The sequence below is a fragment of the Arachis ipaensis genome, chromosome B01 (genome assembly GCF_000816755.2).
Source record: "Arachis ipaensis cultivar K30076 chromosome B01, Araip1.1, whole genome shotgun sequence".
Classification (NCBI taxonomy): Eukaryota; Viridiplantae; Streptophyta; class Magnoliopsida; order Fabales; family Fabaceae; genus Arachis; species Arachis ipaensis.
The window spans coordinates 58,968,240-58,983,342 of NC_029785.2; the positions used below are offsets into that span (position 1 = coordinate 58,968,240).

General features: G+C 34.6%; 2 protein-coding genes across 2 annotated transcripts; both read left to right on the forward strand.

Moving 5' to 3' along the window:
- Window positions 3,202–6,577, forward strand: LOC107618163 (lysophospholipid acyltransferase 1). Its single transcript, XM_021109707.1, has 9 exons — window positions 3,202–3,509; window positions 3,733–3,788; window positions 4,217–4,252; window positions 4,353–4,576; window positions 4,916–5,324; window positions 5,562–5,647; window positions 5,848–5,911; window positions 5,986–6,095; window positions 6,212–6,577. Exons 1-9 carry the CDS (start codon window positions 3,202–3,204, stop codon window positions 6,350–6,352), a joined length of 1,434 nt encoding a protein of 477 aa, XP_020965366.1. The 3' UTR covers window positions 6,353–6,577.
- LOC107607231 lies at window positions 10,059–10,766 on the forward strand. The gene has a single exon (XM_016309207.1). It carries the CDS (start codon window positions 10,059–10,061, stop codon window positions 10,764–10,766), a length of 708 nt encoding a protein of 235 aa, XP_016164693.1.

Sequence of the window (15,103 nt, forward strand, 5' to 3'; positions counted from 1 at the left end):
AGAAGAAAGTGAAGCCTCAAGTAGGAATTTAGAAGAGCAAATGAGACAAATAACACATTTTGTTGATGAACCAACCAATGTCTATCCTAGGCCAATAGAATAATACAATGACATAAATGGAGTAATCCTTAACAAGGAGATTGAAGATCAAATTGTGGTTGTAAAGGAGCAATTAGAAGAAAAGCAAGACAAAGAAGCCTTTGCATCAAGTGAAATTCCAATAAAAAAGGAGGTTGTGGAGGCATACAAACCTAGGATTCCATATCCTGAGAGGCTATTAGAGGTGACAAAGGAACATGCAAAGTCCCTCCCAAGAGAAGCAATGCAAATTCCTACCAAAGAAAGGAAAAAAAAATCAAGGGAGTTCACACTCCAATGAGGCAGAGAATTGCATGACGGGTGAGTTCATTGAACCACCAAGTAAAGAAGTTCTTGATGAAGAAAACACTCCAACCAATACACAACACCCAAGTTTTGAAATAGAGGAGGTGAAGGCAATCAAGAAAGGATTGTAACCAAGGAACAAAATACCATATCCATGAAAAGGTCAACAAAAAACAATCCAACCCTACTCCAATAAGCAAGTGGAGTCAAGATAATAACAAAAGAAAGCTTATTAGGAGACTCTCAAATCTGGGGGCATCAATTATCTCTTCTTCTTCCTTTAAGTCATTTCTCTTAACCAATTAGAAGAAGAGGAAGAAAATTCAAGAATCAATATCAAGCTAATGACATTAAAAGAGCGCTTGTTGGGGAGCAACCCAATCATAGTATCCTTTGATTTTTAGTTGATTCTTAGTTTTCATTAATTTTCTATTTTAATTACTAAAATAATAGATATGTTTTGTTTCGAATTGAAAGCTTCTTGGCCTAAGCAGGGGATGATAGGTGAGCATCTTTTCCTTATTTTCTTGTTATTTTAGATATGAAATTAGTAAGTTTTATTGAGATTCAAGTGTTTGAAATCTGTTTGGATACTACTTTGAGTCGTTCTATTGTTTTGATTATTTCAGGTGAAGTTTGAATCGGTTTAGCAGAATTCGTGTGCAAGAAAAGAGAAGAATTTAGAATCTGCTAAGTTAGCGCTAAACGCCAGAGGGTTTTGGGACATGTGCAACCATTCTGCCAAGCTGGCGCTAAACGCGGACCTAGGCAATTAGCGCCAGGTGCCTCGAGATTTGTGCCAAGCCTATGTCTTGTGGGACACCAAACGCCAAGCCTGACGTTTAGCGCCAGAAAGTCAGAAACGAAGAGGAACTTACTGCCACCAGGGGTGCTAAATGCTAAACTTGGTGTTTAGTGCCAGAAAGACAGAATTAAAATGGAAGTTACTGCCATCTGGGGCGCTAAACACCGAATCTGGCATTTAACGCTAGTAACACGAATCAATTTCACTTAAAGGATGCATCTTTAGTTGGATTTGGCTTTTAAGTTGTTGAATTTTCTTTTGTTTTAGTTAAATTTATTTACAAACAAAATCTATTAGGTTTATAATTTATTATTTTATTTTATTTTCAAATCAAATTAGGTTAGATATAATAATCTCACATGTCAGTTAAAGTGCAAGAACCCGACACATCCAGTAACTAACCGGGATATTGTCTCTCTGTCGTGCATCTCTGTGAGGAATATAATAATCTCGACTTTATCAAAAGCCGGTTTAAGAGGGTAGTGCCCTTGCACCTCTTGCTAGAGGTAGCGCTATCCAGGATACATGTCCGCCCACCTTTACAACTAGAGAGAACCACAAAATAAGCAGGATTAATCACCATCCTTGTTTTGGCATAATTCAGCTCAATGCGCAAGCGGGATTCACTACCGTCCTTGCCACGTCCTTGCCAAGAGTAATCATCAGTTTAGTATGCAAGCGGGAATAACCCGGGCCCTTGCCAGCACAAGTATGCAAGCGGAAATAACCCTGGCCCTTGCCAGCATAAATATGATTAGACCACCACCAATCTTATCAGTATCCTTGACATTCCAACCCACAATCTTATTAAACTTATCAATTTCATCCCTTAATTGTGCTCAAACTCATTTGCAAGCCTAAGTACTAGTTAGCGGACCTTAAACAGGAGTTAAAAAGGTGAAAAAGTGAACTGGATAGGCAAAAATAGCTAAAATATCATTTTCTTAAAAAACAGGACAGTCGTGCGTACGCACAAGTTCCCTTTTTGCCCATACGCGCAGAACGCGCACGAAAAATATTCAATTCTGTAATGCAAGTTTATGCGTACACATGGGTCGTGCGTATGCATAACTTGGCTTTTGTGCGTACGCATGGTATGCACACGAAACTCTTTCAATTCTGTAACACCCCTCATGCGTATGCATGGGTCGTGCGTATGCAGGACCTCAATTTTCTGTAACTTCTGCAAAATTTATTTTTTAATCATAAACTTTAAACGTGCATAACTTTTTCGTTAAAAATAATTTTCCGTCTGTTCTTCGAACGTCATAAACTAAACAAACCCTAATTTTTATTTAAAATAAGTTTCACAAAATTTAAAGGTTTAAAAACCAAATTATGGCCTATCAAAGTTGATTAAGAATTGATTTTTACCAAAATTTCATAATTCTGCATTTCTACCAATTCTTCTTTCAAATTCAGATTTCAAACCATCTTAAACCATTACTTCTCAGGCTTAATACTCATTCACTATATCCTAATCATTCAACACTTAATTATACCACTTTCCAATCAATCACTCATTTTCAAAGATTTTCATCATCAATAATCAATATCAATGAAGGATAATAAAAGGATTATTTAGTCATTTAACAAAAATAATTAAAAAGATATATTTATCTTTTTATAACTATTAATGAAGATATTTTTTTATATATAGTAATATAATATTTTTAAAAAATAAACAAAAAATAAATGCTAATATGGATAAATATTTTTATATCATGTACCAAACGTATAAATTAGTAATGGTAGCTAAGCAAACACCAAAAATTAAACTCTTTCATAAGAGTAAAAGATTATTTTTTTTTCCATAAAACACTTCCACATGTATTCACTACTTGTTAGCAAAACTCTTCCACAGAACCAACCCACACATTCAGAAATCGTGTTTCAAAATCTAAGGTGGACCTCCTCCTTCTTCATTATCGTTATCGTCATCATCTTCTCATTTCATCGCATATCACCAACCCAACCCTACCTATTGTAATTATTGCTAGAGATCAGAAGCCATGGCCATGGAGGTGGAGCTTGAACCCATGGCCGCTTCCATCGGTGTCACAGTCCCCGTGCTTCGCTTCCTCCTCTGCTTCGCGGCCACCGTTCCTCTCAGCTTCCTGTGGCGCATCGTCCCCCGCTGCCTCCCTAAGCATCTATACTCCGCCGGCGTTGGCGTCTCCCTCTCTTACATTTCCTTCGGTTTGTCTTCCAACATGCACTTCTTGGTCCTGATCATGATTGGTTACTCCTCCATGCTCCTCTTTCGCCCCCGATGTGGCATCCTCACCTTCTTCCTCGGATTCGGTTATCTTATTGGCTGGTACGCTACCTATATATATCCAGAATGTTTCTCCATTCTATTATTATACGCACTTTCATAGTTATTAACGTACCGAAATTTTCACGTGACATATATTTCAGAACAGAAGGAGTGTATGACAAAGGTTTCGTTCATGCATTTCATTCCAATTTTTGGCTTTTAAAGTGAGAGGCAAAAAGGAAAAAAAAGATTTGACTGTTTGTTTGTTTGTTTGTTTGTGTAGCCATGTGTATTACATGAGTGGAGATGTATGGAAGGATGGTGGCATCGATGACACTGGTGAGGACTTGTTCATCGCTCATTTCTTCTTTTCTTTTCTTTTTTCATTTTTGTTAGTTTACGATTTTCTTACTGTGATTGAAGGCCATGTATAACTGAATGTATTTAATTTGTCTGTACAGTAAAAATATTTTACAAATATATCCAGTAAAGTTTGATCGACTACATTATTACAAATAGAAAAATGTTAGATGATTAATATTTTTTTCTTGTATTTGCCTTGCATTTGAGTAATCATAACCAACTTTCTATTTTTTTTATAATGCTAAATGCAAACTTATTTGCTTGTTTCATTTACAAGGAAATCAAATAGTTTAATTAAAAAAAATTATTTTTCTTAGGATTAATTTATATTATACTACGTAAGTAACAACTACCAATTAGTTCTCAACAATGACCAATACAATAGCTGATGTACTGTATGGTAGCTTTGCAGGTGTACCATGTTTCTGATATTGAAGGTGGTAACTCCGTTGTTTTGCTAACCTATATATACATATGGTTATGGTATTTATGTTGGTTGGTTGATTGGTTTATTAACTATTGTGTGTTACTACTAAGTAGGGGCCTTAATGGTGTTGACCCTGAAGATCATCTCTTGTTCGTTTAATTACAATGATGGATTGTTGAAAGAGGAAGAAGGTTTACGCGAAGCCCAATGGAAATACAGGTTGACGAAGTTACCTTCTCTGGTTGAGTACATTGGTTACTGCCTCTGCTGTGGGAGTCACTTTGCTGGTCCTGTCTTTGAAATGAAGGACTATCTTGATTGGACTGAAGGAAAGGGGGTAATTATGTTTGAATTCAAATTATTGATTAACAAGAACTAACAAATTTAGTAACAATTTAGGACATTATCTTTAAATTATTTACACTTACATATACATAAGTATGAATTAACTACCTAAACTTGGGGAAAAGAAATGAAATTGTGGAAATTAGTTAACTTTCTTATGTTACAATTTGAATTTGAACTCTATAGAGTTAATTAAACAAATTACTTATGAGGATAGTAGAGGAAGGAAGAATAGTACAAGAAACAAAACCGATGGCCTTGATTACTAGTAATAGAAATTAGTAACAGATAGTGATGATTTTAGTCCTAATCTTTTTCCATTATTGTTCAGATTTGGAGCAAAGAAGCGAAAGGGCCATCACCATCACCATATGGAGCAACCATTCGGGCCCTTATCCAAGCTGGTTTTTGCATGGCCTTGTATTTGTACCTAGTCCCTTATTTTCCTCTGTCCAGGTTTACAGAGCCTATATACCAAGAATGGGCATTCTGGAAAAAGTTTGGTTACCAATATATGTCCGGCTTCACGGCACGTTGGAAGTATTATTTCATTTGGTCGGTTTCAGAAGCTTCTATTATCATCTCTGGTCTTGGTTTCAGTGGTTGGGTGAATTCGTCTCCACCAAAGCCAAGATGGGATCGAGCGAAGAATGTGGATATTTTAGGTGTTGAGTTTGCAAAGAGTTCTGTTGTGATTCCAACTGTGTGGAATATTCAAGTCAGCACATGGCTTCGTCATTGTGAGTTTCTTATTATTGAGTTTTGCATTCTTTTTCTTCAAGTAGAACAAAGCCAATCTTTCAAAAGTTTGGCATGAAACTTGATTTAGGTAGGTCTTAGGCTTAGATCGCATAGTTACAACTTGCAAATTTTGAACATCTTTCATTTTTTTTCTTCTCTTAGCCTGTAAGCCAAGCAAGATTCAGAGTCTGAAATTGTGAAAATCTTATTATGGTATCATTTGTGTTTCATGCAAGATGTTTATGAGCGGCTTGTTCAGAGCGGTAAGAAACCCGGATTCTTTCAGTTACTTGCTACACAGACCATCAGTGCTATTTGGCATGTGAGTAAAACTTACACTGCATCTTGATTGATTTTTTTTCCCAGTTACTTGCATTGCAAGTTAAGTCCTTGTATTACAAAAAAGTGTTACCCTTAAAATTTGATGGAATTTTTTTAATTTCTTTACAGAACTGCTTTGTTGTGCTGGTAAGTTGTATTGTTGAATCTGCGCTTTATAACATTCTGGCTTTATTATTGCAGGGGGTGTATCCTGGATACATCATCTTCTTTGTTCAGTCGGCGTTAATGATTGCTGGTTCAAGAGGTAATACATTAGAATAAGCTAGTATGCTTTTCTCTTGTTTTTTAACATGTCATGCTGTGTTCCTTTTGAAACAGCCATTTACAGATGGCAGCAAGCGATGGCCCCATCAATGGCAAACGCATTCGTGTTTTTGAATTTTGCTTATACACTTGTCGTTATAAATTACTCTAGCGTCGGTTTCTTGGTTAGTTTCTCCCTCCCTCTCCAACCCTAGAGTTTAGTCGCTTATACTTCACAGCTTTAACTCATTCAAATTTGGTGTTTTAATAGTGTTCTATTGTTTCTCTGAATTTTGAATAGGTGCTAAACCTGCACGAAACTCTTGCCGCTTTCGGAAGTGTGTATTATATTGGAACTATTCTTCCCATTTTAATGATTCTTCTTGGTAAAGTAATCAAACCCAGGAGGCCTGCAAGGTCCAAAGCTCAAAAAGAGCAATGAGGTACACATTGCAATTCAATCTTCATGAAGATTTTTATATGGGATTAGAATAGTGTGAGAGTCTGAGAGAATGCATTTCAATCTTCCATAGGTTCCTACCCTGGTTGGCATTCAATGTTTTGTAACATCTGCTTTTTATTCTTCACAATTTGGTATTTAATTGTATTTTTAAAAGTTGTTATTGAAGAAAATAATTATTCAAACATCTTGAATTTCTGTAATCTCTATGCTTTGTTAACTCCTGACTCCTTAGAAGTTAGAATTACTTCAAGGTGTTCTATTTTTCAAATCTCAGCTGCAATAAAAACTTGAACTCTCGTATCTTTTTTGTAATGCGAGGAACTCGATACATTGTAACATACCATAACTATGTCTACATCTATATGCATATGTAAACCTCACTTGAAAATTGTATTTAATGTAATATGTAATGCATCATTACACAAGTAATAAGAGTACACCTATTCTCATTGTTGTTCATTAAACAATCAATATTATACACTTAATTTCTATTCTGTTCATTTTCCAATTGAGTACACCACTGAGGCGAACAAAAACAACGCTGAAAGACGCCAAAGACAAAAGAATCTCTAAAATAAAAGATTAATTAAGTTTAATTTGACAAAAACCATCAAACATCAACTGATTATGTTTCTAAGAGAAAACACTGAGTTACTTGATAGAAGAGTTTAGACTTTAGATGACAAACTTAATCCGTTAAAAATTAAAAAATTAGTCTATAGCATTTAATGTTGTAAATCACGTAAAAAAATAAAATTACACAAAAAGTGTAAAGAGATTGAAATTTAAATTAGTTATAAATAAATATAAAAATCACTATTAACTTGTGAATTTTTTAATGTGTCCTAAGAATATATCGACATGTATAATAAAGATGCAATGATTAAGATGGTGAGTCTTGAACACTTCATTTAAATTAAATAATATACATGTGTGTGTAAAAAACCAAATAAAATAAAAATAGTCTTTTTAAAAAACAGAATGTACCGAATTAGGCTTGAGTTAAATTATATAAAAACAAATTAGTTAAGTAACTAATAAATTTAAAAGCAAATAAGTATAGTAACCAGTACTATTTTTAATGATTTATTTCGATTATACTATGTGTAGACTAAAATCAGTTATCAAAGTCAATTACTAGTATAAAATACATGTTGGAATATAAATACACATTGAAATAAATTAAAACTACATATATCTTTATACATAAATACATTGGTAGCTGATTTTAGTATACGAATAGTATTTTTAAATTTATTTATATACTTTGTTGTTAGTAAAGTATCAGCTGAGAGGTGGATGCCGTGTATCCAAGAATCACGATGCTCAATGATGGACTACAACAACTCACTTGAACTTTTAAAGTGAGTATGAGAGAATGAGAAAGAAGCATATGTAAACAATGATGTGAAGATGAATTGAATTGGTATAGAATGAATTGATTCTGCATAATTACATTAGTGATAGAATTAATGCAAGTACTATGTGTATATTGCACTCTAGAGAGAACAAAGAGCATAGCTAAACACAAATACACGAAGCTATCCCTACCTAACCAAGATTACATTCAAAAACCTCATCTGAAATTAATTAACAAACTAACAATTGAATCTGTTAGTCCATAACGCAGAGTCAGTTACTTGTCTGTCAAGTGATATCTCTAATTTCATTAGCCTCTCCCAAACTCATGATAATTTTTGGAGTTACCTTGAGTCTGGTTCTGAATTTAGAAAAAACATCCATAGAATTGATGTAAAGAACATGCAATTAATTTCGGTTGACTCTTTCTCTAATAAAATATAAATCAAGCTCAAAGTGTTTTGTTTTATTGTGCATTATTATAGGATTAGTAGCGAGTAGTACTGTTACAAGTGCTAGAGGGTCCGAAGAAGGAATTCAAGCTCAACAAGAGATTTTGCACCCAAATAAGCTCCGAATCTGCAGCAACAAGGCCCCTGTATTTGGCTTCCATAGAGAAACGGCTCACTCGGTGTGCTTCCTGTTGGGTTAAAAATAAACTTGATAATTAAAATTTAAAAATTGATAGAAATTACTATTTAAATGGTTGTCTATATTTAGTTTTTATTTAAACCGTTTATTTATTAGGATATGTTAAATTTAGATGTTAAAGAGAAGTATAAATACATATGTAATCATTTTATAAAAAACAACAAAACAAATACATTCAATACATTTCTCTTTATTTTATATCTTCATGAGTGTGTGTGCCTTGTTCTTTTATTTTCCAATAAAGTGGTATCAGAGCCATGATGGGTGGTTTACGTCGGTCTAAAAATTTTCACAAAATAATTCCGTTGAAGTATAGATCCAGACCGATAAACAACCGTCAATCAAAGTTTAATTTTGGTTGTCACAAGTTCAACCCAATAAAAAATACTGAGAGTATTACTCCCGGGTCGTTCTCCCTAAGAATTACAATCGAATGCTCAATTATTGATTATGAGTTTCACAAAGGTGGGTTGATAAAAAGACAAGAAATTTAAATGACAAGAAAGTTAAAGTAGACAATAAAGTAATTCAACAACTAAAGATAACAAATACTAAAAAGAGGCATTCATGGCAAGGATTGAGAATCTAGATTTTCTATCCTAGTCATTAATCATAACACAATAATTATCAAGAGCTAATCCTATTTCGTTATCTCCAACATCGGGAGAAAATCAAATAAGACTAGTCAATCCTAATCCATAAGTAGCATAAATGGAAACAAGATCAACTAACAACTCTAAATCACCAATCTAAATTGTGTATTAATGACTCAAGATTGCCTAATTTCTTCTTCCAAGCCAAGAATGCACAAAAGCTACACTAAATCTAAGCCAAGTATTTTATCAAATACTTGGTAGGCATAAAAAGAAATTATGTTAAAATAGCAAAAAATATAAATTTTACAACTACCCAAAGTAAGAAAATGACAATAACAACTCAATTAAACAAGAAGGACATGAAAAAATAAATTACATTAAAGAAAATCAAAATACAACAATAGTGCATGAACATAAAAGTGATAAAATAAAGGAAATAACAAAAAAAAAAAACTAAGAAAGCAAGGATGTAGCAACAATAAATTGCAAGAAAAACTAACATAAAACAAGAATTAAACCTAAATCTAAGGGAGTTCTAAGTTCTAACCTAACTCTAACCTAATTCTAGAGAGAGTTACTATTCTACTCTTAATTGCTCTCCCCTTTGCCCATTCTTGATTTTGGCTTCAAATACTTCAGAAATGAGTAGATTTGGGCCTTGGCAGCTGCAGAATTCGCTAGTCACATTTTCTTTAATGAAGTCACGTGCTGCTTGTCACGCGTACGCGTCCCTTGGCGATGCTCTTACTCACGCGTATGCGTGGACATGATTTCCACCAAATCCTTATTTCTTCATGAATTCTCCACTTTGCATGCTTCTTCTTCACTTCTTTCAACCCAATATTTGCCTTCTAAACCTGAAATTACTTAACAAACACATCAAGGCATCGAATGGAATTAAGTGAATTAAATTTATCAATTTTAGGGCCTAAAAAGCATGTTTTCACTCTTAAGCACAAATTAGGGAGAATTTACAAAACCATGCTATTTCATTGAATAAATGTGAGAAAAGTTGATAAAATCTACCAAATTCAATACAAGATAAACCCTAAAATGGGGTTTATCAAGCTACTTATAAAATGTCTTCATCAAAAGGAACTACTTTATCTTTTCAATACCCACAATTATCTAAGCTCAACTATGACAATTGGGCAGCTCGAATGAAAGCAATTTTCGGTGCTCAAGGAGTGTGGGAGATGATTGAGGAAGGGTATGTAGAACAAGAAAATGTGGAAAAGCTAACAGAAGCTCAGAATGACGAATTAGAAAATAAAAAAAAGAAAGATCAATGTGCACTTACTATCATTCATCAAGGATTGGATGATGATATGTTTGAGAAGATTGCTGATATAACCAACACAAAAAAAGCTTGGGATACTCTTCAAAATTCCGTCATAGGAGTTGAAAAGGTGAAGAAGGTTCGTCTTCAAACTCTAAGAGCTGAGTTTCAGTCTCTAATGATGAAGGAGACTGAATCCATTTCGGATTATTTCACCAAAATTTTGATGGTAGTGCACCAAATAAAAAGGCTTGGAGAAAAATTAAAAAATATTTGTGTTATTGAGAAAATCCTTTGTTCTCTCAACTCAAAATTTTACCCTGTGGTGGTAGCCATTGAGGAGTCCAAAGATTTGGATACGATGTCCATTGATCAGTTGAATGGTTCCTTACGGGCCCATGAAGAAATAATGGATAAAGGCAAGCAAGAACGTGTGGAGCATGTCTTGCAGGCAAAACTTTCATGGAATGCTAGAGGAGAAGCCAACGAAAGTAGACGACAAAGATGAGGTCGAGGCCGTGGACAAGGACGAGGACATGGTTACAAAAGAGGAAAAGATGAGAAAAATTATTTTCAAGAGAAAAGAAATCAAAATTTTTCTCGAGATCGTGTAAGAGGAAGAACAGTTGACAAAAGACACATTGAATGCTATTCATGTGGAAAGAATGGACATTATTCTTGGGAGTGTCAGACATCCAAAGAAGAAGAAAATAAACTTGTTATGTACAATGAAGATGTTGAAGAACCAACATTATTCCTTACGCTCAAGGAAGATCAAAATTCTGAAGATAGTACATGGTATCTTGACAATGGAGCTAGCAACCATATGACAGGTAATAGGAGTAAATTTGTAGCACTCGACACCAACGTAAATGGACACGTTCATTTTGGTGATGAATCAAAAGTAGAGATCAATGGCAAATGGACAATTCTATTGGAGCTGAAGAATGGAAGTCATAATATTCTTTCTAATGTTTATTACATCCCAAAGATGAGGAATAATATCTTGAGTATTGGGCAACTTATGGAGAATAGTTGCAAGATAGTCATGGAAGATCGCTATCTTTGGCTTAGAGATAAAAATGGAAATCTTATTGCTAAGGTTTCTATGACAAAAAATCGTATGTTCTTGTTAAATATGAGAAGTGGTGAAGCTATATGTTTGAAGTCATGTATTGAAGATCCACCATGGATTTAGCATATGAGATATGGACATTTAAATTTTGGTGGACTCAAGGAATTGGGAACAAAGAAGATGGTAAAAGAAATTCCAACAATTGATCATCCTCATCAGTTATGTGAAGCTTGCTTACTTGGAAAACATTCAAAAAAAAGTTTTCCAAAGTAGTCCAAATCAAGAGCTACCAAGCTACTTCAGCTTATCCACGCGGATGTTTGTGGACCTATCAAGCCTTTATCACTTGGTAAGAGTGCTTATTTTCTGCTTTTCATTGATGATTATTCAAGAAAAATATTGGTTTATTTCTTGAAGCAAAAAAGCAAAACATTTAATGCATTCAATAAGTTTAAAGCCCTCACTGAAAAGGAAAGTGGCTATGAGATAAAAGCTCTCAAAACTGACAGAGGTGGAGAATTCACTTCAAATGAATTCAAGACATTCTGTGAAAACCATGGTATTCGACGTCCCCTAACTGTTCCTAAATCGCCTCAACAAAATGGTGTTGCTGAAAGAAAGAATAGGACAATTCAAAATATTGCAAGAACGATGTTGAAAAGTAAGTCATTACCAAAAGAGTTTTGGGGAGAAGCAGTTGCATATGCAGTTTATCTCTCAAACCGCTCACCTACTAAGAGTTTGAGAGATATAACACCTCAAGAAGCATGGAGTGGTTTGAAGTCTAATGTATCTCATTTAAGGGTATTTGAATCTATTACATATGTCCAAATTCCTGAGCAAGAAAGATCGAATCTTGATGATAGGAGCCAAAAGCTTGTATTTATTAGTTATGAGGAGAATACTAAAGGCTACAAATTCTTCAATCCATCAATAATAAAGTAATAATAAGGAGAGATGTTGAGTTTGAAGAAAATGCAAAGTGGGACTTGAGTACACAAAATGAAGTCACTTATGATTTTCTGCCTTACTTTGAGGAAAAAGAAGCCCCGATGCAAGAAGTGCAAGGAGAAATCGATCATTCAACACCAGCATTAACCCCACTAGCATCATCATCGTCATCTCCATCCTCTAGTTCAAGCGAAGGCCCTCATAGATATCAATGTCTCCCTGATCTCTATAAGCAAACAAAAAATGCTAGAGGATGAAAATTTATTGTGTTTACTCTCCAATGATAAGCCTTTAAGTTTTAAAGAAGCTATCAAAGATAAGAAATGGATACAAGCTATGGAAGAAGAAATTCAAGCAATTGAGAAGAACAACACTTGGGAACTTGCATCACTTCCAAGTCTTTGATAAACCCCAATTTTGTGGTTTATCTTGTGCTTATTTTAGGAGATTTTATCACCTTTTCCCACATTTATTCAATGAAATAGCATGGTTTTGTAATTCTCCATTAAATTGTGCTTAAGTGTAAAAACATGTTTTTTAAGCCCTTAAATTGGTGATTTTGATTCACTTTAATTCCATTCGATGCCTTGATGTGTTTGTTGAGTGATTTCAGGTTCATAAGACAAGTATTGGATGGAATAAATAAAGAGAAAAGCATACAAAGTGTAGAATGCATGAGGAAACAAGGATTTGGAGTACATCAACCCACGCGCACGCGCAGCTCACGCGCACGTGTGGAAGTGAAGTTGCATGGCGACGCGTACGCGTACATGACGCGTACGCGTGGATAGGAAAATTGCCAAGCGACGCGCACGCGTGACCCACGCGTACGCGTCGATGCTCGCACGTGACTTGACGAATGGACTTTTGCTAGTAAAGAATTTTTATAAAAATAATCACGTTGTAGATATAGTTTCTAAACCAACAGAGAATTCTTTCGTACAAAAGTTTGGTTGTCACAAGTAACAAAACCCAATAAAATTTATAACCAAAGTATTTAAACCTCGGGTCGTCTCTCAAGAAATTGCAGGGAAGTATGATTTATTATTGGTTATGGAAAAAGATATATTTCTGGGTTTTTGAAATAGGAAACAAGAAAATAAATTAACAATAAAGTAAATTAATAATCATAAAAACCATTGCAAGGTATAAGAACTGGAAATCCCATCCTAGTTATCCTTATCAGGTGTGATGAGAATTGTTTATTGCTTCCACTTAGTTAACCCTTACTAAATAAAGGAAAGTCAAGTGGATTAATTAATTTGATTCCTCAAGTCCTAGTCAACTCCTGTGGAAAGACTAGCTTTAGAGGTATCCAAATCAATAAGCAAATTCCAATTTTTAATCAACAGCTGAGTTTGATAACTCAAGTGTCACCAATTAATCAACCAAAGCAAAGGGGGAAAATCTAAATTACTTATATCATAAATAGAAGAAAGCAATCATAAATCTGAAATACCTCGAATTGTATTAAATAGAAAATCAAATTAAACATAGGAATCCATAAACCAATTTGGGAGAGTAAACAACTAAAGTAATAGAATGAATAAAAGTAGAAGAGAATATAAATTAAAGGAACATTGAACCTGGCATTGAAGAGAAACAATCCTAACACTAAGAGAAATCCTAATTCCTAAAACCTAGAGAGAGGAGAGAACCTCTCTCTCTAGAAACTACATCTAAAACCTAAAATTATGAATATGAAAGTTGTTTTTATGAATGGATGGATTCCCCCACTTTATAGCCTCTAATCTGTATTTTCTGGGCCAAAAACTGGGTCAAAAACAGCCCAGAAATCGTCCCCAGTGATTTCTGATACGTACAGGTCGCGGCAAAGTCACGCGTGAGCGTGGATTGGATTTTTGCCAGGTCACGTGTCCGCGTAATCCATGCGTGTGCGTCGCAAATCTTCGGGACAGCTATGGCAAATTATATTTTTTTGCGAAGCCCCGGATGTTAGCTTTTTAACGCAACTGGAATCGCCTCATTTGGACCTCTGTAGCTCAAGTTATGACCGATTTAGTACCAAGAGGTCAGGCTGGACAGCTTTAGTAGTTCCTTCAGTTTCTTGTATTTCTTCCACTTTTGCATGCTTCCTTTCCATCCTCTAAGCCATTCCTGCCCTGTAATCCCTGAAATCACTTAACGCACATATCACGGCATCAAATGATAATAAGAGAGGATTAATATTAACAAATATAAGGCTAAAGAAGCATGTTTTCAATCATAGTACAAAATCAGGAAGGAAAACCTAAAACATGCGAATTGTATGAACAAGTGTGTAAAGACTTGATAAAAACCACTCAATTGAGCACAAGATAAACGATAAAATAGTGGTTTATCAATCTCCCTACACTTAAGCATTAGCATGTCCTCATGCTAAGCTCAAGAGAAGCTATAAAGGAGTGAAGAGGAATGGTAGAAAGTATGAAATGCAACCTATCTATATGAATGCAACAACATGCAAAATGTTTCTGCCTACTTGGTTAAAAGTAAATAAACCTTTCAAGAACAAATATGAACTGGATTTCACTAATTCAAATCATAAAAATGAAGTACAAGTAAACTTGCAGAAGAAAATAGCTCATGAAAGCCGGGAACAAAGAATCGAGCATCGAACCCTCACCGGAAGTGTATACACTCTAATTACTCAAGTGTTTAAAGTTCGACTCTCTCAATTCTCTACTAACTTTGCTTTCTAAGGTTCACTTTTCTTCTACCAATCAACACTAATTTGATGCACAAAATACACATATCAAGAGGTCTTTTAAGGGTTGTAATTGGGTTAAGGTCAAGGTAGGATTGTATTTGGTCAAGTG